General features: G+C 57.8%; 1 protein-coding gene across 23 annotated transcripts in view; it reads left to right on the top strand.

Moving 5' to 3' along the window:
- Nucleotides 1–23,577, top strand: part of Plec (plectin) — a 60,700-nt gene that overhangs the window by 21,036 nt on the left and 16,087 nt on the right. For 2 of the 23 annotated variants that reach the window (XM_029469907.1, XM_029469915.1), the window contains 20 exons: nt 15,780–15,841; nt 16,025–16,039; nt 16,168–16,257; nt 16,580–16,615; nt 17,094–17,171; nt 17,268–17,360; nt 18,242–18,408; nt 19,080–19,195; nt 19,267–19,373; nt 19,534–19,653; nt 19,726–19,821; nt 20,078–20,205; nt 20,468–20,561; nt 21,250–21,404; nt 21,488–21,797; nt 21,883–21,960; nt 22,043–22,204; nt 22,379–22,483; nt 22,582–22,677; nt 22,895–23,020. In XM_029469907.1, the coding sequence (XP_029325767.1) occupies nt 15,780–15,841; nt 16,025–16,039; nt 16,168–16,257; nt 16,580–16,615; nt 17,094–17,171; nt 17,268–17,360; nt 18,242–18,408; nt 19,080–19,195; nt 19,267–19,373; nt 19,534–19,653; nt 19,726–19,821; nt 20,078–20,205; nt 20,468–20,561; nt 21,250–21,404; nt 21,488–21,797; nt 21,883–21,960; nt 22,043–22,204; nt 22,379–22,483; nt 22,582–22,677; nt 22,895–23,020 (2,234 nt within the window). Of the gene's footprint in view, nt 1–1,260; nt 1,519–4,143; nt 4,864–9,826; nt 9,979–10,592; nt 10,883–12,223; nt 12,447–14,879; nt 15,168–15,779; nt 15,842–16,024; nt 16,040–16,167; nt 16,258–16,579; nt 16,616–17,093; nt 17,172–17,267; nt 17,361–18,241; nt 18,409–19,079; nt 19,196–19,266; nt 19,374–19,533; nt 19,654–19,725; nt 19,822–20,077; nt 20,206–20,467; nt 20,562–21,249; nt 21,405–21,487; nt 21,798–21,882; nt 21,961–22,042; nt 22,205–22,378; nt 22,484–22,581; nt 22,678–22,894; nt 23,021–23,577 lie in introns of those variants that run through there. The other 21 variants (XM_029469908.1, XM_029469917.1, XM_029469910.1 and 18 more) reach the window with 19 other exon arrangements.

Here is a 23,577-nt window from a genome sequence, read left to right as displayed (position 1 = left end):
CACGCCTTTAATCCCAGCACTTGGGAGGCAGAGGCAGGCGGATTTCTGAGTTCGAGGCCAGCCTGGTCCTACAAAGTGAGTTCCAGGACAGCCAGTGCTACACAGAGAAACCCTGTCTCAAAAAAATAAAAGGGGGGGGAGTATTTAGAAAATTGTGTTTTATTTCTTTACTGTTTCCTGAAACCCACCCATGCCCTAGGCTGGCTGAGTCTCACAGACAGCAGGAGCAAGGGCTGAGGGACTCAAAGGCCAAATGGGACTGAAAGCTGGCTTCTGTGGCTGTGACTGTATCCATTGCCAGCCTTGCTCCTGCAGCATTTTCCCGGCCTCCCTGGCTGTGACCTGACCTGCCATAGCAGAATGATGGGCACGCTATGCCAGCTTGACATTATATGAATTTGAGGAGCCAGTGGAGGGTCTTGGGTGAGGACAAAGTAAGGGTGTGGACAGGAGTATGACAGGAGACTAAGGGAGGCTAGAGATGCCCTCTACCCCTCACTGCCCAGCACAGAGGTCCTAGGGTCCCATGACTTGCAATGGTCCACATGTTCACTTGTCTTCTTCTTCCCATATGGACATCCTGTCTAGGAGGCAGGCAGTTGCTAACAGTATGCTGGTGACCTCTGTGGTGGCTGGACTAGGACAGCTGTTGGCTGCTTCTTGGTGATGGTAGTGGTGCAGTGGTGGATGACTGGACCCTGCTAGGAGCTGTATGTCATGCTGGGTGGCATTGGAAGCAATGACAAGAGGACATATAGCAGAGTGGAGTCAGGAAGCCTTGTGAGGACGGCATGAAGGATGGTGACCCCAAAGTTGTGTCCTGAGCCACAGGGTCAGTGGGTGCTGGGATACCACAGAGCTGGACAGACAGAGCATGCCAAGTACAGTCTGGCTGGAGAGGCAAAGGCTGGGTCACTGAAGCATCTTGAGCCTAGGAGCTTGGGATGACCAAGTATCCCACTTGAAAAGACATTGGATGGAACAGGGCCGAGGGAACGGGGCACATTGCTGGTTGGGGCAAAGCTGAAGGTTGTAGGTCTAGACTCTGTGTCACCTGCGGGGAGTGGATAGGAGGCTGAGGCTTCAGTATGACAGACAGGCTCTGTGCAGGTACAACCTGCAGGCCATGCATATGGCCCTCAGGTGACAGAGGCCCTGGACTGTGGCGCTGGCTGTGCATATATTTGGCTCTTATCTGGTGTTTGGGTAGTCTGGCTGGACTTTATTGGTTAGGAAGCTCTTGTTGGCTGTGTAGAAGGGGAGGGGCAGTGTGGTGCATGGCCTGGAGCATGCGCTTTGGACACCAGTGTCCGGGACATTGATCAGCAGAAGCCCCGCCTCTGGCTAGCAAGCCCTGCCCCACACCTCCCAGCTCCTCCTTCAGGCTGCAGTGCTGGCCTTGGGCAGTGCGGTGCTGTGCAGTCCTGGACACAGTGGCTGCAGCACACCGTCCTCAGCCCCTTAGTGAAGACATGGACCCCTCGAGAGCCATCCAGCATGAGATCAGCTCCCTCAAAGGTACAGTCTGGAGGAGCCTGGCTCTCGGACGCTCAGTGACCTCTGGCTGAGTGCAACAACTCACGGGTGACTGTCAGGGTCAGCTGTCTTCCTGGTAACATTGAGGTGTGCCAAGCTGGAGATGTAGGACCCCAGACTCACGCCCTTCCGAGTTTCCTCCTAGGGCTGAGTGAGGGAGCTCCAGTAGCTGCCCTGCAGCCCTGCAGCAAGTACTGCAGCAGCCGCATCAGTAGGAGCGTGGGGGGTGGGGGTGGCCCTGGAGCAGTCGGCACTCCTCCGCCTGGGCCAGATGCCTCAGAGATTGGTGTATGAGGGGGTAGTGTAGGCCTGTGGGGACCTTCATGCCCAAGGCACTAGGCGCCAGACGGGCTGGCCCTGGGAAAGGCCACACTGTGGCTCTTTGTCCAGGGTTGGGGGGCTAGGGACTGCCCAAGGGCGCTGTCTGGTTGCTCTGGAAACCTGATGGGGCCGCCCAGGGAGTGCTGCTGGGCTCTCTCAGTGCTGAATCAGCAACTTCTCAGTATTTCTGCAAGGTAGGACAGGGCACAGAGAGTTCTCCTAAGCCCAGGGACCCTGAAGACAAGCAGACCCAGATCAGGGTTGTGTGTGTGCCTGAGCACGTGGGGCAGATGTGGGAGGACATGTTGTTCTAGGCTCCTCCTCCCTGCGGTCTCACGCTCGCAGGTGCTCTGGCTGGTGGGAGGGAGGAGAGATTCCTACACATTGCTTCTGGTGCTGGGAGCTACTGCCCTCTCCTGCCTAAAGGTGGGATAGGGACTATGACTGGGTCAACTTAGTTACTGTAAGGGCACCAACGTGGGCCTGGGCAGAAGAAACTTCAGGTCCAAGGGCTCAGGGGACTTTGGATGGGGCTGGAGATCATTAGGGGATGGTGGTGAGTTATGTATTGGCTTCGTGGGTGGGGGATTAGAGATTTGATGGGATTAGGTTAGGAAATCATGTCAGGAAGATAGGAACTCTGGGTGGGGGTGGGGTGAGTACAGGTTACTGTGGAGAGGTGTCTGAGGGACAGGCCAAGCAAGTCGGAATTTGTTTGCTCTTAGAACTGGGTTGGTACTGGTCCTATAACTAAAACACTGGTGCCTTAGGTATCACAGGGAAGGGGGTGTGGTGGCTGTACACTCTTGGCCCTACAGACCCAATTTAGTGCTGCTGTGCACTTCCAGGGCTGGGCCCCGAGGACCTGCCCCCCTTCCTGCCTAAGTCTGGCTAGGGGCGTGGTACAGGGAGAGCCCTGCCGCAGTGAGCTGGCTGAGCTGGCCTCAGGGAAGGCTTTGGGGACTGTTGGCTGAGCCCTCAGAGTTTCCACCCGCCACCGGTCTGTGTCTGTATGTTTGGAGTCTGCTGGGGCACCATGGCGACAGCCCATAAACCCGCCCCACGCACTGCTTTGTTGGCTGCCCGCCTGCCTCTGGCCAGCGCCTCCCACCGCAGGATCCCCCGCCTCCGCCCTATTTATAATCAGTTCCTGGGTTTGCAGTGCTTGGTGGGAATGGGTGTGTCCATTCAGGGAGAGCCTTAATGGCATGGGGGTTTGGTGCGGCACCACAGGGAGAGTTGGGGTATTGGTGGCACAGGCTACATGTGTGTGGGACCCTCGGTTGTGAGGGCCCAGCAGAGGTGACAGCTGTGCTAGGCAGCCCTTCTGGCGTGAGATCATTCCTCTTCCTTTCACTTCAGTTCCTGCCGGTGTCCTCGTGTCCTCTCCACAGCACCTGCCCCTCCGGCCACAAATGGACACTCAGGCTGCCTGGGGGTAGGGAATTTTTGGATGTCAGGGCCACCAAGCCTGGGGTGTTAGGGACTTGGTGACTTTGATTCCCTATGGCAGCTGGGAGTCCCCTGGCGTCTGACAGCTGCACTGAAGGTGTGGGAGGAAAGAGGCCTCACCCAGAGCTCTCTTCAGAGGTCTTGGACTGGAAAGTGGCTTTGTTTCTGGACCCACCCTAATCTAGCCTGGCGTGGAAGTGTTACGTTCCATGGTCATCTGGTGAGAGGGGCACAGTACTGTCCCTTTCCTTTTCTGATGGACAGCGGCAGTGGTGCCTGCCACCAACTGTCTGTGCAGCTCTTCCTACTATTCTCCTTCAGGTCTCTGGCCACCCACCACACCCCAGATTCTTCTCCATACCCTAATCTTCCTCCCTTGGATTCTTTTAGTTTTCTACTTTGCTCAACCCCTCCTTTAGATAGCTATGGTCAGATGACACCTCACCTCACCCCGAGATGACAGTGAGGGGATGCTGTCCTTATGATGAGGACCCTCCTGCTCTCTCTGCTCCCTGTTTTCTGCCCATCTGTTCTCTTCTGAGGGGGGCGGGGTTGATTCTTGATCCATATTACACTCCATCCTGCCTTTACAAAGTCTTGAGAACCTTGAACAATTGTTTTAGAAACACATGTAATTTCTGACATTGGAGCTCTGTGGCCCGGGTGGGGAGGGGCAGTTTATTGGTGCCCCCCACTCTTCAAGGGGCCCCCCGCCAGTAGTGGGTGGGAGGGGCCGGCCCTGCTGCTGAGTCAGAGGGGGCCGGCCCAGGCGTCCTGGAGGGCGGGCAGGCGGGAGGCTCAGACAGGCAGCCTTGCCGGCGCAGGAATTCACAGAGCAAGGCTCTGGAGCCGCACTGCCCCTGAGCCTGCGCCCTTGTGCTTAGAACCGGAGCCTGCCTGCCTATTTGCCAGTGGCCCCTGCTGCATCTTGTGCCAAAGGAGCTTCATCAGCCTCCTGGCTGTGCCCCACCTGCTGTCCTCACCCTGTGCTGACCGGCAGGCTTCCAGCAGCCATGGTGGCTGGCATGCTCATGCCGCTGGACCGGCTACGGGCCATCTATGAGGTGCTCTTCCGTGAGGGGGTGATGGTTGCCAAGAAGGACCGGCGACCCCGCAGCCTGCATCCCCATGTGCCAGGCGTCACCAATCTACAGGTCATGCGTGCCATGGCTTCACTGAAAGCTCGGGGCCTGGTGCGGGAGACCTTTGCCTGGTGCCACTTCTACTGGTACCTGACCAACGAGGGCATTGACCACCTACGCCAGTACCTACACCTGCCACCGGAGATCGTACCTGCCTCTCTGCAGCGCGTGCGCCGCCCTGTCGCCATGGTGATACCTGCACGTCGTCGCTCCCCCCATGTGCAGACCATGCAAGGTCCCCTAGGCTGCCCACCAAAGAGGGGGCCTCTGCCAGCTGAGGACCCTCCCCGTGAGGAGCGGCAGGTCTATCGCAGGAAGGAGCGTGAGGAGGGGGCACCTGAAACCCCTGTGGTGTCTGCCACCACCGTGGGGACCCTGGCCAGACCAGGTCCGGAGCCTGCCCCAGCCACAGGTCAGCTGAATTTTGGCTCCAGGCCGTGAGGGATGGGAAGTGACTGTAGGTGTTTTTGGTGTTGGGACTTAGGTCTGGTGGGCTCTGGGGGGCAGCACATTGTGTGTATGGGTTCTATTCATATCAGCAGGTGGCGCCCTTTCTGCTGGAGGGTGATGGGTGTTCTAGCCAATGGACCCACGTGGCTTGTGCTCCTCTGGGCAAATCCTGGTGAGGGCGGGGCCTGAACGCCCTAAGACTGGCAGGACCAGCTGTTGGCATAGTCCTGTTTGTACCCCTCTCAGGCACTGTCCTTGCCCTTGCCCCCACCTCCTTCCCCCACCCTTTAGGGGCCCCTCTTTTCAGAAGTGGGCGTGTATAGAAGATCTGCTGGCATGGGACTGGCTCAGGCAAACCGCTTGTCCACTGAGGCTTGAGTCTGTCTTCCCCTATGGCCAAGTGGCTCAGCTTCTGTATTACATGAGCAGTACTGAGGGCCCCCATGACTGGGTGCTTGGCCTGCTGGGAGTTGGCCATGATCTGGAGGTGGAGTGGCTCTAGATGAGATGGGAAGAAGGGCACAGCTCAGGAGCACTGCCTAGGAGGGCAGAGGTCAGGGTATTGGGATGCTGACCCAGCCCATGGTCTGGGTGAGGGTTTGGTTCCCCCCCCAGCTGGGAATCAGGTCTTAGAGGATGGGACAACAACCACTGGCCCAAGGGTTTCCAGAAGGTACCCCCTCTGCCCTTAAGCCCTTATACCATCAGGACTTGGATAGGCTTATGTGTTCTCGGTGTGTGTGATGCCTGTGCAGGCTCTCCTGAGGCACGTTGTCCTCAATGCCTGCTGAGGGCATCCCAGGACCTCCAGCAGTATCCATGTATCGCAGGCATCAGAACAGCCCGGTATCTGTCTGCCTCCCTCTTTGTGCCTTAGAATGTGGGAGGGACTTATTCTCTGGGAGTGGGGGAGGGAGTCTAGAGTGAGGGTAGACCCTCTGTCAGGCACAGCTGCCTGAGCAGAAGCCTCAGTCGTGGTCTTTCTGGGTTGGACTTGTGTGGCTTGTTGGAGTGGTGAGTGTAGCTGGAAGGGGCAGGGAATTTGAATGGCCTCCGGGCTCTCCCCATGGCCTTAGGCAAGTCAATGGCCTCTCCGGCTTCCCTGTAACCATGGCTGTGGCTCAGTCCTTTTGGGTGTGGTGAGCGAGAGGGGAGCCCTCCCTCTCCTGCTGTTCTTGCTTTGCTTCCTTGTCCGTGTCCGGACTGGGCCAGCCGTTGGCAGCAGGACTAGGAGGGGGTTCTGGGTGTGGTAGTAGTGGGCAGAGGGGGGGCACCCTCCCTCCCCTGTCTCTGATGGAGGTGACTCAGTCTTCCCAGCCACAACCGCTTGCGGCAATTCAGAGTTTCCAACAGGAAATCAGCTCCAGCTTCAGACTGAGTCAGGGCCCCAGGCGGATTCACCCCCCCTTCCCCCCCAGGACTGAGTTTGGGCCTTAGGTGCTGGGTGTGGCTGGTGGCAGGGGCATTTATGGCTGGCTCCTGAGTACAGGCTGGGGCAGAGATGGTGCCACCTAAAACCACTGGCTCCTTTGGGTTAATAAAAATGAGTGAGTGAGCTGGGTGGTGGTGACTGCTCACACCTTTAATCTCAGCACTCACGAGGCCGAGGCAGGTGGATTTCTGAGTCTGAGGCCAGTCTGGTCTACGCCAACAAGATTGTCACTTTTTATAGCTCGGCCCCTCCAGTGGGTTATCCATTAAGTCTGTGCTGCAGCAATGTTGGTGACCAGCATGGTCCCAGTTAGATGGGTTACCTCTGTCCATATAACCCTGGCCAGGGAGCCTGACACTTGGCAGAATGAATTGGGAATACCCCTCCCTCCCATCTCCAGTCAGCACACTTATGTAGAGGGTGTCATATATTGCGGTCTCAGATGTGGTGAGGAGAGAGAGTGTGGTAGGAGGTGGCTTTAGGAGCAATCAGAGAGCTCAACCCGACAGTTGAGAAGTTGGTCAGCTAAGACAGCTACCATGAGGAAGGAGGCGCCCAGAGATTTCCTTGTTATAAAGTTGCTGGAGCGGTTTGTGTATGCAAATTTCATTTTCACTCCAATAGATAGTATCTTGTCTGGTTCAGAATTCAGAACTGGCCCAGAAGTGTCTGAGCACTCTGAGGCGTGTGTTCTCAGAGGGTCGTCATGCAACAGTCCCCACGTGGACATCAGTTCTCCCGTTTTCATGCCAACATGTGGCTAATGTACCCGGACTTTCCCTGTGGTCGTCCACTGTGTGGCCTGCTTAGAGGCTGCAGCGCTGCCCCGCCTTCCTGCGCCCACTGCTCAGGTGGGCTGTGGCTCTCGGCAGGTGCTCATCCGTGCTAGGATGCGGGAAGGAATCTGAAGAACTCTGGAAGGTTTTTACCCAGGTTGTGGACAAATCAGGTTTGCCTTTCCCAGGTTATAGACAGCGGGATTGGAGGAAGTGTGGACTGTCTGGACATGACATGTTTGCTCAGACTAAAGGAACTGAGATAGTTGAGGGGGGCTTGGGTAAGGGAGGGGTCAGCTTTGGGGGCTGAGGGAATGTGAATATCGAGGAGGAGTAGACAGGGGCCAGCACAATGGCTCTGCAAATAAAGGTGCTTGCTGCTAAGTCTGAGGAGCTGGATTTGATCCCTGGTCCTGCAAGGAGGAAGGAAGGAATTGACTCCCCTGAGTTGTCTTCTGGTCTCTCTCTACCTTCATGCTGTAGAGCACGCGCGCACGCGCGCACGCACACCACACCACATCACACCACATAATTAAATAACATAATGTTACCATAACTAAAAAGGAACCCAGTTAAGCGGAGGATCTCAGAGGCAAGGCACGTGGCTCAGTAGTTGTGTGCTGGCCCAGAGTGGTCGGGGCACTGGTTTGATCCCTAGGATCGCCGAAATGGTATGTGTTTTTGTATGTGTGCACAGGAACACATGCACACATGTGGCTACATGGAATGTGCCTCTTAGCATATGGATGCTAGATGTGTGGGTGAGGGGGTGGCAGGGAAAGGGTATGGGGGAAGGAGATGCTGTGGGGTGCGTTGGTCTGTGTCTGGCAGAGTCAGTAGGGAAGGCCAGTGGCCTGAAACCCCAGAGCTTAGGGACTGAGGCAGGCCTTTCCTCTGTACCCTCAGATTGGTTTGCCCAGGCTACCCACTGATCCCAGTCACCAGGCTTGGGTTCTGTTGGTCTGGCTGACGATGGGGACCCTTTAGTTAGTCATGAGGAGGAGCTACTGTTGGGTGTGGAGGTCAGGGCATGAGCAAGCCCTCCCTTTGCTTCCCACCCCTCCCCTCCTTCCTGCCTTCCCTTCCTCTCTGCTGGTTCTGGGAGCAGCGTATCCTGGCCAGCAGCTATGGATAGGTACAGCATGGAGGAGCTGATCCAGCTAGGCCAAGGTAGGGCACAGCAGGAGTGGAGGCTTCAGGGAGAAGTTAGAAAGCCAGTCTCCAGCTGACAGACAGGGGACAGGTCCCTGAGAGGGAGGATGGACCGCGTGTCACCTACTAGTGGTTCTCATGACCTCAGCACCCGGACGTAGGGATGGCATGGCCCCTCACAGCTAGCTCAGGGTGTGTGGAATGTGGTGGGGGGGCTGCTCAGAGCCAGGGCACTTGGCTCTGGGGGACTCGCCACTGAGGCTGTGGAGACACGGGCTCTGCTGAGAGAGAGGCTGTACTGTTGAACCTTGCCTGGCTATCTCTGTCCCTGTCCACTGACAGTCATCAGGGGTCTCTTTGGCCTGCTCAAGGGGCTTTCAATACCCCACCCCAGTTGGCCCAATCCCTGGCTGGCCGGAGCTGACCACCACAGGCTAGTTTATGAGACAGTGGTGGGCCCAGCCTCCTCCTGCACTCTTTGGCTCAGTGTGAACAGGGCGTCCCACATCAGCAGTCAGGGTCCGAGGCTGGTTTGTCATGCCGTGTTGACTTAGTCGAGGCCATATATGTTGGGGACTCATTTGACCCCGTGGAAGCTCAGGCCAGCTTCTCACTATGACCAGGCCCCAGTTTCCTCCTCTGACCAGCGTGCTCACAGCCGAGACACTCTAGGACGTCCTCAAGATTGTAACAGAACGATGCTTGATGCAGGAAGCGTTACAGGGTGGAGAGCAGACTTTAGCTCCTCAGCCATTTGTCAGTCAGGACCAGTGGGCCCGGCCCAGTGCCATCAGGCTCCTGGGAGGAAGGAGATGGAATCGTGTCTCCCTCTCCACACAGATGCACACATACATGCAGCTTGTTTCTCAGGAAGCACTGGGGTCCAGGTCAGTATTGCATATGGCAGATGTGTTGTAGGCCTGCTTGCTGACTTGCGGACACTGTGCCTCCACAGAGTAGGAATGCAGGGAGCCTTGAGATTTCCCCATTCTGTAATTCTTGGGGTACCAGGAGAGGCCTGGGGTGGGAGGAGCAGCCCGATGGGTAGAGGTAGGTGAATGCTCATGCCACTTAGGCCCTGGGTTTGGGTTGCCCAGGTCTCTGACTTGTAGTCTGACCTTGGAGACACAGTCCTGTCTGCCCTGGGGCCAGGTGTTGTGTCCAGTGACTTGAACAGAGCTCTCTGGGAGAAAAGGGATTGGTGTCTCTTTGGCCATGTGGCATTTTCCAAGAGCACCCCAGAAGATGGGCAGGGTATGGGCAGCACCCTCTCCCGGGGGAACATGAGCCTGAGTCCACTTCTGTCTCCATCCATGGTAGATCCTGATGCCAGGCACCTCCTTATTATAGTATCACCCAGGGGAGCTGGGGGAGGGCGGGGAGGAGAGCACTAGGGGGCTAAGTGTTGTGGGACCGCCCAGCTAGATGGGACTCCAGGGAGCCTGGGCTCCATACGTCATGTACTAAGTCTGGACAAGTGACGGGCCTTGCTTGCCCTCCTTGGATATTTATATCCCCCTGGGCCCCCTGCCCACTGCTCCCCTCCCCTGCCCCCACTTCTGCTGACAAGGCTGGAAAGCTGTGCCCTCCTCCGGCCTCACCACTGCCGCTGCAGGCTTGCTGCCTCAGAGGGGCCTGTGACCCTCCCCACGCCCCTCACCCGCTCCCCGTTGGCCCAGTGGGCTCCTGCCGCTGTCCCCAATGAAGATCGTGCCCGGTAGGTGGGGCAGCCCTTCAGAGTCTTTTGGGAACCCAGCTAGGCTGGAGGCCATCCGTCCTGTTTTCCTCTGTATACACCTGCCTGCCTAGCCTCACCTGGCCTGCTCTCCCTCAGACCCCGTTCAAGGCCTCACATTGGACCTTGGGGCTTGTGAGGAGCCCACCCGCCTTTCAGTGTGGTGGGGTCAGTGTGGTGGGGTCAGCTGCAGGGAGGGCAATGAGGGACTGGGCATTGACATCTGTCCACCCTCTGTGCTTGGTGGCTGTTCCCAGAGGGCACCCTTGGAGGTAGACTGAGCGTTTAGGCCTCCTGATGTGGACAGGGAGTGCTGGTTAGGCTCAACTTGGGAAGGAGGACCCATGTGGAGTCTGCCCAGGCTAGGATGGGGGGCTGAGGCTTGGGGGGGAAGAGCTACAGGCCCCTCCTCCTGGCGGGTGTGGCTGTGGGTAGGCAAGGGTTAAGGCTCCAGTTAACCTTGAGCGTCGGTGGCTCTGCGTAGAGACAGCTGAGCTAGGCCCTGTAGGGAGTGTGGGTGGGGAGCGGCCAAGAGCCACAAGAGGGAGGAGGCGGGGAGGAGGCTGGGTAAGAAGAGCACAGTTGGTGCGGAGGGGACTGTACCCTGTCCCCCGGCTGGGTGCAGATGATACAGTAGGGCTGTCTCTGAAGGCAGGGCAGCAGGAGCCAGAGTGGACTCTGGTTCTGGGGCACCCTCCATGTAGGGAGGTGCTGTCGGACTTCGCAGCAGCTGGTCCCTGGTGAGGACGGCTCTGCCCATTCTGTGCGGCAGCCATGGAGCCGTCGGGTAGCCTGTTTCCCTCCCTGGTAGTCGTGGGTCATGTTGTCACTCTGGCTGCTGTATGGCACTGGCGTAAGGGGCATCGGCAGGCAAAGGATGAGCAAGGTAAGCACCCTTGCCTCTGCCACTGTCATGGGCCACCGCCCCTGACAGGAGACTGGGGCGGGGCAGGGGTGGAGGGTCCGCCTTCCTCCCGCCCCTTGCCTTCCCGAGCCCTCCTCTTCCTGTTCAAGCGTGAAATACCAGTGTTTGTGAAAGCCATTGTCCCCCTTGTGCCTACTCTGCATTGAAGACCCTGCCACTTCTTGGGGTGTGCTGGGGGGTAGAACTTTGTGGCTGGTTAGCTTGCATCAGGTCCTGGGTAGGCGAATGGAAAGAGGTGGGGTGGGCACAGATGGATAGAAGGCATAGGCCTATGGGAATGCCTACCTTCTAAAGAAAAGCCTTTCTCTCTTGCCACAGCAGTGAGAAACTAGAGTGGCAGGTTCACAGACTGATCTGGGCAGGGCCACAAAGCCTGCCTAGTGACCTCCCTGCCCACAGAGTGTAGGCTGAGTCGCACAAAGGAAGTTTGTCTGAGTGTCCTCCAACATGGCATATCAGAGCCAGTCGTGGGGCAAGAAGTTAGGCTATGTTCTGCCCTCGCCTCAAAGTCACCAGCCCTTGGGCTATAGTCCGAGGAGGCCATGCTCACCGCAGGATGGGGTGGGGCTGAAGTGAATGGGGCCTGGGACAGTCCCTGGGGATTGGGCAGTTCTGCACCAGGGCTTCTGGCCAGCGGGACTGCCCTCATGAGATGCACCTCAGGCCCGGACTGATGGGAGTGTGTTTGTGACCTAGTGCCCCCTAGCGGGCTTGCTAGGGCTTAGCGTCCAGCGGAAGATCGCCGGGACGCGGGTTTTCCAGGCGTCACTCTAGGTTTCCCAGAAGCCGGTGAGTCAGCTGCAGTCCGTGGCATCCAGCAGAATACACAGGCCTAGAGCTTCTTCCCCTCGGAGATGTTTCTCGTTTGGTACCAAGACGCCTGGGCTCAATTTAGTTTCCTGTCACCACGTGAGGGAAAGAGCTCCCTGTGTCCCCTTTGGTTTACTAGGTGCCCTGCAGTGCCAGGTGTGGGCGTGGTCGCCCGCAATTCTGTACTCTGCCCATGCCTCAGCTGATCTGGCTCCTTGGGGCGGGTGACCCTTGCATATCCTCCTGGGAGTGGCACTCCCACAGTCATAGAGTTATCCCGAGCGTGGGAAGGAGGAACCCCGGAAAACTCCGATCCCTGGACAGTTCCCAGACTCTTTTGGCCTAGAGGGCACCTGCACCCCCGTTCCCTCGAGTTCCCGCGAGCTAGTTTGCTCCGGATGGGCTGGGGCGCGGCTTCCTGGCCCACACTGGGCGGGGCGCTTGCAGCAGGGGCAGGTTCTCCGGGTCTGGGTATTGCGTCCGATGGGCGGGGGCGAACGTGGAAGCCAGGGCCTTCAGCCTTCAACACAGGCACGGCTTTCGTGTTCTGCGAGCAGCCCAGGGCACTCGGGGCTCCTGGCAATGGCAGGGACGTGGGCGGCGAAGGGCGTCTTCACTTCGCAGAGGGAGGTCCTGCTGGAGCGGCCCTGCTGGCTGGATGGGGGCTGCGAGCAGGTCCGCAGGGGCTACCTCTACGGGCAACTCTGTTGTGTAGGTGGGTGCGGCCGCTCAGGTTGGTGGGCAGGCCTTGAGCTTGTGATGGGGTGTTCCTTGGCCCAGGTACAGCCCCGCCTCCAAGCTCCGGAAACACCTGGAGAGGAAGACAGATTTGTCTTGCTCAGGGATAGGTTTTCCTCCGGAGGGGGGGGGGGGATGGTAAGTGGGCGGGCCAGAGGATTTTCTGGGCTTAGTGCTTTAGCTATGGGGACCATCCCAGAGCGGTTCAGGCGTTGAGGGTGGGGCTCTGGGCCCTCCCACTTGTGCTGTCCCTGGCGCCTTCAAGGTTCTCTCCCAGAGAGAGAGACAGAGACAGAGACAGAGACAGATAGAGGGAAGAGAGAGTGTATGTTGAGCAGGGGAAAACATTCCTTAGGGGACCATAATCACAATCACGTCCTTTTTTCAGGGAGACTGACATAGTCGAGGGTCAGCTGCTTTCTACAGATGTACAATACACTATTGGGGTGGGGACTGTCCCTGGGGGCTGATTGGATAGGTGGCAGAGCCCCCCCCCCCAAGGTGTGCGGCAGCATTTGAGAGCATGCCTGGGCTCTGGCCAGGTCAGGGCTGGCTGGGCCACCTTGGGAACAGCTACCTGTGGGTTTGAGTGACAAGGATGAGCAGGAGAGGAGACATCTCCAGCCAGTGACACGGGGCAAGGTGGAGTTGGAGAGATGAGGGCAAGCATATTCAGGGGAAGGAGTGCTAGGGGAGGTAGAAACCTCGAACTGGGGCTGAGTCCACTTCCCACACAGCATCGTTAGAACATGAGAGTGGCAAAGATGAAGGCGCTGGAAAGTAATTTGGCTGGAGTCTGAGTTAGGGTCCACGTGTGTCTTTGATGTCAGATCCTGTCTCCCCACATTCTAGTGGTTTCTTGGGTTTCTGTGCTCAGCTGCTGGCCCATTTCCAGAGCCTGTGCCCTCAGCAGAGTGACAGCTCGCATCAGAAGTGCAGGCACTGTTGGTGCACCTGCACCCCTCTCAAGGGTTTGCTTCCTGGTGAGGAGGTTGCTGGCCTAGTCTTTGAGAAGCTCCCAGAACACTGACCAGTGTAGTCAGATTTGAGGTTCCAAAAGCATCTGGAGTGAGAGGAGTCACCTCTGGTAGGTTGCAGTGGTTGTTGGACCAAAGGGAAAGAGCTAGGTGGTCTTGTGTTGGAGGCTGAGGAGAACCCTCCGGTGTCTAACACCTGGGCTTCATGCTCTCAGATTTAGTCACTTGCTCCTGCTCCGCCCAACAGGGTTTTGGTGCCCTCTTGTGGCCATTAGGGAAGCAACAAGGGCAGCATAGGGCAAATTTTTCCTGGAATAGAGAGGCCTTAGCCTCTGGGAAGGGGGTTGTTCCTCAGCAGCACACAGCTGGATCACATCAGTGCCTCTGCTGGAAAATTCTTGTGGTCTGGGTGGTACATTTTTTCCTAGAGTGGGTCGGGTTGGTTGGGTAGTTCCAGATGCTGGCCCTAGGTGGCTCCACTTTCTGACCGCAGGGAGTCAGAGAGGCTATAAGTAGACACGTTAGATGTTAGTAGAATTAGACAGGTGTAGTCCCAGAGGCCCCTGCCCTTTGCTCAGGTCCTCCACGTTTACAACCTGTAACAGCTGCTATCTGCCAGCCCTACCCTGCTGCAGACATCCCCATCCTGCCTCAAAGTACAGCTTCCTTTCGAGTGAGTCACAGCACCCAGGCCCCCTCCCCAGTCTGATTCACTGGCTGTGCCCCCATCCGGGTGCTCCTTGCTGCCCCTGCAACCCTTTCTCCACCCAGCTAGGGAGGTGGCCCTGCAGCTTGGGCTGGGCTACCCTGCTGGGATGAGTCACCACTGAGCTATGAGCTGTTCTTGCCTGAGGTGAGCTTTGCCTGGCTGGGCTGGCTTGTGCTGGACTGTTGGAGATCCTGTGGGAGATCCTGCCAAACCCAGGAGGTCCTTCAGCAGGGCCTGAAAGCCTACCAGTTGTAGGGGCTACTGGGTAGGGCACAATGCCTGTTTGGTGCAGGAGGTATGATTTAGGGGAGCTTCAAGAAGAGAGGCAGCTGGTCCCCACCCCTAGGACTTTACTGTACAGTCACTCTGCTGGGAGGGAACTAGGCCGTCTGTATCTACACTCTTAACACCCCTGTGTGGTGGGGGACCTCTGCTCATTAAGTGTGATGTAAGATCCCTCTGGGTGGCCATGGGGATAGTATGTGCTCCCTTGTGATCCTGGGGCCAGCCCCCTCCCCCATCTCTATACCCAGGTTCTACTGCTGTGGGTAGGGTGGGTGAGGAAACCCGGGTTTCCTGTTTCTGGTGGGCTGAGGGTGTGGCCGTGGGGGTGGGGCTGCCTTCCTCCTTTCCCGCAGGGACACTCCCCTCTGGGGGGCGGGCAAGGCGGGGTAAAGCTTGTTGGGTGGGACGGCCTTGCTAGTAGCACAGGCAAGGGAGTGGCCACAAGAACTTCAGTCTTGAGCTGAGCCTCTGCTGAGTTACAAGTTACTGTCCAGAGCGGCGGGCCGGCAGCCTCCAGCAGCCTGTGTACCACCGCACGCACGAGGCTGCCTAGACTAGACGGAGCCCAGCACCTGAGAGCTGAGGGACAGGGTGACCAAGGGGCGGGGCAGCACCATGTCTCAGCACCGGCTCCGTGTGCCCGAGCCGGAAGGCCTGGGTAGCAAGAGAACCAGCTCAGAGGACAACCTCTACCTGGCTGTGCTCAGAGCCTCCGAGGGCAAGAAAGGTAGCTGGCATTTCTTCTGGGCAGGGCCCTGGTGACAGGAAGAGTCCTTCCTGTATCAGGAAGTCTTGGCAAGGAGTGGGGTGGGGCCCTGTTAGAAGGGTATGGATTTCAGGGACAGGCTCCAAGATGGGGGCCAGTGAGCCATGCCCAATACTGATTGGTCCTTGAGCTTTAAGCCAGGGTATCTAGGGCTCTCTGTGTCTCTGGGAAGGTCGGCTGCCCTGTCAGGGAGGCTTGACTTACCCTCCAAAAGCCCTGCTGGCCCCAGCCCTGCCATGCTCTTGCTCAGCCTGGGACGCAGCATGTGGGGTGGGGCAGGCTGGGACTTGTATGCTATGGGCTCTGTACAGTGGCTCTAGACCTCCTGTCTTAGAAACAATGGAGGTTTTGAACAGCAGCACCCTGCTGGGCCTGGCTAGACCTGGGCTCCTTGGTCTCTGGTGTCTGTGTGGGGAGGCTTCTTGGTGGACCCCCCCTCTTTGTGATCTGGGAAAGGCCAGGGATTTGGCCTTGTCAGGTACAGTTTGGTATAACAGGCCACTACGTCTGCACCTCTGGCAGCCTCTCTAGGTTTTTCCTAGGCTGTAGCTAAACTGGTTTTGTCTCCTCCAGATGAACGAGACCGTGTGCAGAAGAAAACTTTCACCAAGTGGGTCAACAAACACCTTATCAAGGTTAGTGGTGCCTGCTTATGAGTTGGGAGGCTCCCCAGCCCACGCCCCCCTGCTCCCGGGTGTTCTCACCCGTCCTAAGCTCCCCTTTCATCTCTGAAACCTGTTATTTTCTGTCCTTTCCTCCCACGCTTACTCCTGTCTCTTTCTTCCTCTTCTTTCTGGTCTCTCATGGCTCTGCTGTAGCACTGGAGGGCAGAGGTAGGTGCCTGCATGGGCCGGGGGTGTGCTCCGTGGCCCTGCTTCTCCATGCCCACAGCAGTGCCCCGTGCCCGAGTGCCTCTGGGGATCCTCATCTGTGCCCATCTTGCTTCCCGCTATTTCCACAGGCTCAGAGGCACATCAGTGACCTGTACGAAGACCTCCGTGATGGCCACAACCTCATCTCCCTGCTGGAAGTCCTCTCAGGAGACAGCCTGGTATGTGTGTCTGCCTCTGCCTGCCTTCTTTCCTTCCTTCCTTCCTTCCTTGAGGCCTTCTCCCCTTCGACCCACTCAGTGTCCAGCTCCGTCTCTCACCTTCTCTAGCCTTCTCCAGCCCCAACTGCTCCTTCCTGGCCAAGGCTTTGGCATCATAGCCTAAGGCCGGGCCGGGCCTGTTGGTGGCCATGACCCCCGCTGTTCTCCGCACTTGAGCTCTAACACAGTAACCTCACGCTCTGCTCTGCTTTGGTTTCTCTGCTGCTTGGACTCTGAATCTTGACCTCTGCCCTTTACCCTTTGCCCTGCTCTGGCTGAGCAGCCGAGGGAGCGGGACGTAATCAGGAGTGTGCGCCTGGTGAGTGGTTGTGCCTGCCGACATGGCAGCACCTGGGCTTCCCAAGACCGTGGAGCCCACCCAACTCACCTGGGGATTGCAGCCAGTCCAGCCTGGCCCACATCTGGCTTGTGGGCAGGCAGATGACTGTGTGTCCAGCTGCCTGCTGTCCTTCATGCTGCCTACCTGGGGCTGGGCCAGAGACTCACCAGAAGCTGCAGTGGGTACCTCTGAGGACCCCACCCCCAACCCCCAGTGCCACTGCCCACTGCCTGTGGCTTCCTGGCTATTGTCTCTCCCCCACCCCCTTCCTTCCTTCCCACGGGCAGGGTTGCTGGCTTTCAGAGCCTGCCCCTGGGCTGGTGGTTATCCATCTACAGAGGGGGAACCTGGGATCATGAAGGGGCTGTGGATGCACTAGGGGAGACCCTTGGTTTAGCTGACACTGCTGTTCTGGGGGTTGCCCCATGGTCCCTAACTGAGCCTTGCCTCCTCCCAGCCCCGAGAGAAGGGGAGGATGCGCTTCCACAAGCTGCAGAATGTGCAGATTGCCCTGGACTATCTCCGACATCGCCAGGTATATAAGGCTGTCTTCCCAACCCCAGGCTCTGGGTCACTAACCCTGGCTACCTCCTGGAATGTCGGGTTGTTTAACGGAGCCATTTGTTCTCAGGTGAAGTTAGTGAACATCAGAAATGACGACATTGCTGACGGCAACCCCAAGCTGACCCTTGGCCTCATCTGGACAATCATCCTGCACTTCCAGGTAGGTGGCTCTCCTGCTCCAGTCTGGTCTGCCTTCGCCTAGGGATTTGGTGGCCCCATAGCGGGATGGTTGGCCCTGTTTCTGGCTAGGGTGTGGCCTGGGAGGTGGTGTTCTTTAGCTTTCCTGCCAGCCACAGCCTAGGCTAGCAAGTTTTGTAGCTCTAGGGCGTAATTCTCTCTCCAAGACCTGCCTATCCTATGCCCTCAGGCCCTAGCTGGATAGGGCCAGGAGAGCCTCCTTGCAGAGGAATGTACTTTCTGCCGGTTGCCTAGGGAAGTTTCTGGAGCTGCAGGGATGCCCCAGTGACTCATCCATTGCCTGTGCTAGCCTCACAGGAAGCCACAAATCTAAGATCTTGGGCCTAAAAGCCAGACTGGCATGGTAGCTGAGTCACATGGGCTGGCAGACCAACAGACAAAAAGCTGGTAGACCTAATCCTGCCTGCAACTAGAGGGGGGCTTTAACCTGCCCCTTCACCCCAAGAGCTGGACCAACTTTAAGGGCCTGTAGCTGCTCTTCTTGTGTCTGTTGCCCATCTTCTTGGTTACATGTTACTATCTGGGGGCTCGGCATATTCCAGCCTCCCACAGTTAAGGGGATCCCTGAGCACCAATTATTTGACAGTAGAAGTTAGGGACTCTGTTGTCTTCTGTGGAAGCTACCACCTAGAGTAGCCCGGTCTTGAGGTAAATGTGGTAGGCTTTAGCCACAGGAACGCCAGTGTGCCCCAGGTGGCCTGGGAGCCCTGGGTATTACAGTAGCATCCTGAGCTGCTCTGCTTTAAGGAGCTAGTCAAGGCATCTGGTGGCTGGGCGGTTGAGTAGTCAGGCAGGCCAGGCAGCCACAGCTAAGCTCCCGCCTTTGTCTGCTGTGTGTGGCAGATCTCAGACATTCAGGTGAGCGGGCAGTCGGAGGACATGACAGCAAAGGAGAAGCTGCTGCTGTGGTCACAGCGTATGGTAGAGGGCTACCAAGGCCTGCGCTGTGACAACTTCACCACCAGTTGGCGCGATGGCCGTCTCTTCAATGCTATCATCCACCGGCACAAGTATGTGTTCCTGTGACATGGAGGAAGGCTGGAGGTTGGGTGACTTTAACCCGGTGACTTCCAAACAAGTCAGGGCAGAGGGAGCAGGAGGAGTATCAGGATGTTGGAACCTGATGCCTGCAGGGTGTACTGAATGCCAGCAGCTTCCTCTGGGAGGTGCCTAGAGCAGGACCCTGCCTGTCTCCTGCAAGGCCCTTCAGAAGCACCTCTGTCCTTCCGGCCTGGCCATGCCCACACAGACCCTCAGAAGAAGCCTGATGGGCAGGGAGACTATAGGAGCCCAAGCTGATGCTGTCTATCTAACCTGTGCCCTGCTCCTGTGCTGGTGCCCACTATAGGCTGTGGGCCCCCCATTGCTGGGTGTGATAGTGCATGCCTTTAACCCTAGTGCTCCGGAGGCAGACACACAGGCAGGTGGTTCAGTGAGTCTGGTCTACACAGGAGTTATAGTCGGCCAGGGTTACAAGGAAGACCCTGCCTTAAAACCACAACAACCCCCCAACCCGAAACAAAAATGAACTCCCTCAGGGCAGGGTTGGAGATGTTAGGGAAGTAGGTAGCGTGTCTTTAAGAGGGTAGGGCGCTAGGCTCTGTTTGCTAGGATGTATGCAGGAACGTTTATGTAGCCCTGCTCAGTGGGTGTCTCTGTTATCATCCTAACTTGTCCACAGGCCCATGCTCATAGATATGAATAAAGTGTATCGACAGACCAACCTGGAGAACCTAGACCAGGCCTTCTCGGTGGCAGAGCGGGACCTGGGAGTTACACGGCTCCTGGACCCAGAAGGTATGATCCACTGGCTTTCCCCGTCTTCACCCTTGCTGCCTGGACCCCACTGAGCCAGCCTCTCCCTGCAGATGTGGACGTCCCTCAGCCTGATGAGAAATCCATCATCACCTATGTTTCATCCCTGTATGATGCTATGCCCCGCGTGCCTGGTGCACAGGATGGAGTGAGGGCCAATGTAAGTGGGTGGACAGGTGTCCCTGACGGGTGCCCTTGACGGACGCCCCTGACGGGTGCCCCTGATGACGGGTGCCCCTGACGATGGGTGCCCCTGATGGGTGCATAGTGGCCCAGATCCTGAGACCCTGAAGGTTGCTCACTCAGGCCTTTGCTCCTAGGAGCTGCAGCTTCGTTGGCAGGAGTACCGGGAGCTTGTGTTGCTGCTGCTGCAATGGATCCGGCACCACACCGCTGCTTTTGAGGAGCGCAAGTTCCCCTCCAGCTTCGAAGAGATTGAGGTAGGCCTGCCTACTTGGGCTGGCATCCTTGGATTGTCTTGGTGTAGCTGCTGACACCCCTTGCCTCTACAGATCCTATGGTGCCAGTTTTTGAAGTTCAAGGAGACAGAACTTCCTGCCAAGGAGGCAGACAAGAACCGGTCCAAAGTTATCTACCAGTCTTTGGAGGTAAAGTGAGGTGCTTCTAAGGGGAGTGAGTGGGGTGTCTCCTGGTTTTGGGGTAGCTGGGGGGTGTGAGGGTCATGTATTCCCTAGGTAGATAAATCAAGACGTCTGAGCCCCAGAATTCAATGCCTCTGTAGTATGGCTTGCCCTTGCCTAGTGCTTAGAAACCAAAGTTATGCCAGGTTGTGGAGGAGCTGAGGAGCACAGCATCCAGGATTCCCAGTGTCCAGTTTAGGCCTGAGCTTGCCCCTATTCACAGGGGGCAGTACAAGCGGGCCAGCTCAAGATCCCCCCTGGCTACCACCCACTAGACGTGGAGAAGGAGTGGGGCAAGCTGCACGTGGCCATCCTGGAGCGGGAGAAGCAACTGCGAAGCGAGTTTGAGAGGTGGGCCATGTGGAGGGTGGCAGGCGATGTGGGAGACAGCAGGCGGGTGGGGCCCTGTGGTGGCAGGGGAACCACCCCAGGGTGAGTCACTGCCTGAGGAGGAAACCCCCCCACACCCAACCAAGCTTCGGTGTTTGGGGCCAGCGGGACAGTACGCCTGAGGCAGGCTGAGAGGCCAGAGCAGAGGGGAGCTCCTCTGACGCTACAGTGTGGGGGGCCCCGAGTGACTCCCTGTGGGGCTCTGCCGTGATCTGGTCCATAGGCTGGAGTGTCTTCAGCGCATTGTGAGCAAGCTACAGATGGAGGCTGGGCTGTGTGAGGAGCAGCTGAACCAGGCGGACGCCCTACTGCAGTCGGTGAGGGAGAGAGGAGAGGCGGGGCGAGGGGTGGGGTGGGCACCCCTCCAGGCCTGAGGGAGGTAGGAGGAGCACCGAGCTGCTTACTCTGCAGCGAGGGCTGTGGCCTGCTGGGCTACAGGCCCAGGGTGTGGCACTAGGGCGGGAAAACCAGGCCCTTCTGGTCTGCTGCCAACCCTGACCTCCTTTTGTGAGCAGAACTGGCCTCTGGCCACCAGGCAGGACTGTCTGCCTCCCTGCCTCATTCCAGCGTGGCCCTCATCCCCTCCTTCCTCAGAGGGTAGAGAGTAGGGAGACCCCAGCCTCATGGCTAGATGAGGGCCTTGGGGTTCATAAGGCACAGGGCTGTGTGAGCCTGGGTGTGAGAAGTTATGTGGTAGGTGTTGGAGCGTGAAGCACAGAGTGTCCTGTGAACAAAGCTGTGACAGTCTCTGTCCTTGGACCTAGTGGGAATCTTTTGAACAGGATCCTGAGTCCCCGGAGAACTGATACAGATTAGTCTAGAGGAGTGCTAGGAAGATGTGTGGGCTCACTGGGAGGGAAAGGAGTGAATGAATCCCAAGGCTGTGAGCCACACGGGACTTGATTTTTAGGCTGGGGGAAGGGGTGAAGGGGCAGCCTTGGTTGAGAACCCTAGGCAGCGAGTAGGAGAGTTAGCCAGGCCAAGTCACACAGGACTGTCTTGCAGGATATTCGGCTGCTGGCCTCAGGCAAGGTGGCTCAGCGGGCTGGGGAAGTCGAGAGAGACCTAGACAAGGCTGATGGTATGATCCGGCTGTTGTTCAATGATGTGCAGACCCTTAAAGATGGGCGGCATCCACAGGGTGAACAGATGTACCGGAGGTATGTACCTTACCTGGGAAGGCTGGGTTAGGAGGTCTGAGACCCACCTGACCCCCCCCTTCCCAACTCCTGTGCTTCCTCAGGGTGTATCGTCTGCATGAGCGCCTGGTAGCCATCCGCACTGAGTACAACCTCCGGCTGAAGGCAGGGGTGGGTGCCCCTGTGACCCAGGTGACCCTGCAGAGTACACAGAGGCGCCCAGAGCTAGAGGATTCCACACTGCGCTACCTGCAAGACCTGCTGGCCTGGGTAGAGGAGAACCAGCGTCGAATAGACAGTGCTGAGTGGGGCGTGGACTTGCCTAGTGTGGAGGCCCAGCTGGGCAGCCACCGAGGCATGCATCAGTCTATAGAGGAATTTCGGGCCAAGATCGAGCGGGCTCGGAATGATGAGGTAAGCCGTATGCTTGAGGTAGGCAGTGGCTGTGAGCTAGGCCCAGGCCACTGCAAACCTGACTACTCACTGATCTCTTCTGCAGAGCCAGCTCTCCCCTGCCACCCGGGGTGCCTACCGGGACTGCCTGGGTCGCCTAGACCTGCAGTATGCAAAGCTGCTGGTGAGTGGGGACTGCAAGCGGCTGGGAGGGGCTGGGAGGGGTAGGCAGTCGCAGTCACTGACTAATTCTTTCTTCCTTAAAGAACTCCTCCAAGGCCCGCCTCCGGTCCTTGGAAAGCTTGCACGGGTTTGTGGCGGCAGCTACCAAGGAGCTGATGTGGCTGAATGAGAAAGAAGAGGAGGAAGTGGGCTTTGATTGGAGTGACCGCAATACCAACATGGCAGCCAAGAAAGAAAGTTACTCAGTAAGGCAGCGTTTCCTCCTTAGGATGTTCTCCCTCTCCCTTCCCACTCACACCCACCCATACTGTTCCCCAAGGCTGGGAGCCCCTTGAGTTCAGCCCCAGGGCTCTGAGAAGATAGGCCTGGGACTTGGACTGCATGGGCAGCGTCCCTGAGACTCTCTTCCCTTCTGTCAGGCCCTGATGCGAGAACTGGAAATGAAGGAAAAGAAAATCAAGGAGATCCAGAACACAGGGGACAGGCTGCTGCGGGAAGACCATCCTGCCCGGCCCACGGTGGAGGTGGGGGCACGGCGGCAGGGAGCCCTAAGAGCACCAGTGGGGGTAGGGCTATGGGACTGATGGCCAGGGATGGGTTCTAAGGCCCGTGCTGTCCACAGTCCTTCCAGGCTGCCTTGCAGACACAGTGGAGCTGGATGCTGCAGCTGTGTTGCTGCATTGAAGCACACTTGAAAGAGAACACAGCCTACTTCCAGGTAAGGACCAGAGCCTCTCTTCTTCCTCTGCTGCAGCTCTCGTGCTTGAAAGGGTCCTCTTAGCACCTGACAGATGTGCGGCCCTGGTTCACCGTCCTCCCAGGGGTAGGGCTGGGGGAGTTTCCACTACCTCTTCCCTCAGGTCTGGCTTCTGCTCAGACAGCTGGCCTAGGGTTTGGGCTCTGCCAGCCCTAGATGACCCCTCCTCCCGTCCTAGTTCTTCTCAGATGTTCGGGAGGCGGAGGAGCAGTTGCAGAAGCTACAGGAGACGTTACGCAGGAAGTACACCTGTGACCGCACCATCACCGTCACCAGGCTTGAGGATCTGCTGCAGGATGCCCAGGTGAGCAGCTGTGAACAAGGCACAGAGGGACATGGGCTGCGAGGGTGTCTGAGGATGGGATGGAAGGCCAGCAGGGTGAGAGACACATGGGGGTGCATGCCGTGTGTATGTAACGAACAGAAAAGCTGGTGACAGGTGCCCCGCTGGTGGGCTGGGAAGAGCCCCGCCCAACCTGAGAGCCTACCCTGAGTGGAGGTGTCAGCTGGGATCACCAGCCCTGTGGTGAATAGGCACTGACTTTATGGCCTGATGATTGGAGCAGGCGGAGCTGCGGGGCTGTGAAGGGCAGTTGGATGTGCCCATATATACTGGGGCGTGGCTGGGGCATGGCTGGGGGTTATCCACAAGAGTGTCAGCACTCTAGGTAGGGAGTCAGAGAGGCAGAGGGGAGAGGAGGAAGCTGAGTGTATGATCTGCAAAGATGGGGCCTCAGCTACCACACCGACAGGAGAGGGTGGGGGTGGAGGGTGGGAGGGGCAGGTGCTCCAGCACTGCTCTTGGTGAGAGTGGTTCTCTTTCCTCTCCCTTCAGGTTTGATGGGGGAGAATGACCTTCTA

This window comes from Mus caroli, chromosome 15, assembly GCF_900094665.2.
Source record: "Mus caroli chromosome 15, CAROLI_EIJ_v1.1, whole genome shotgun sequence".
Lineage (NCBI taxonomy): Eukaryota > Metazoa > Chordata > Mammalia > Rodentia > Muridae > Mus > Mus caroli.
Note: the sequence above shows the minus strand (reverse complement) of the source record. Positions and strands in the feature narration are given on the sequence as shown.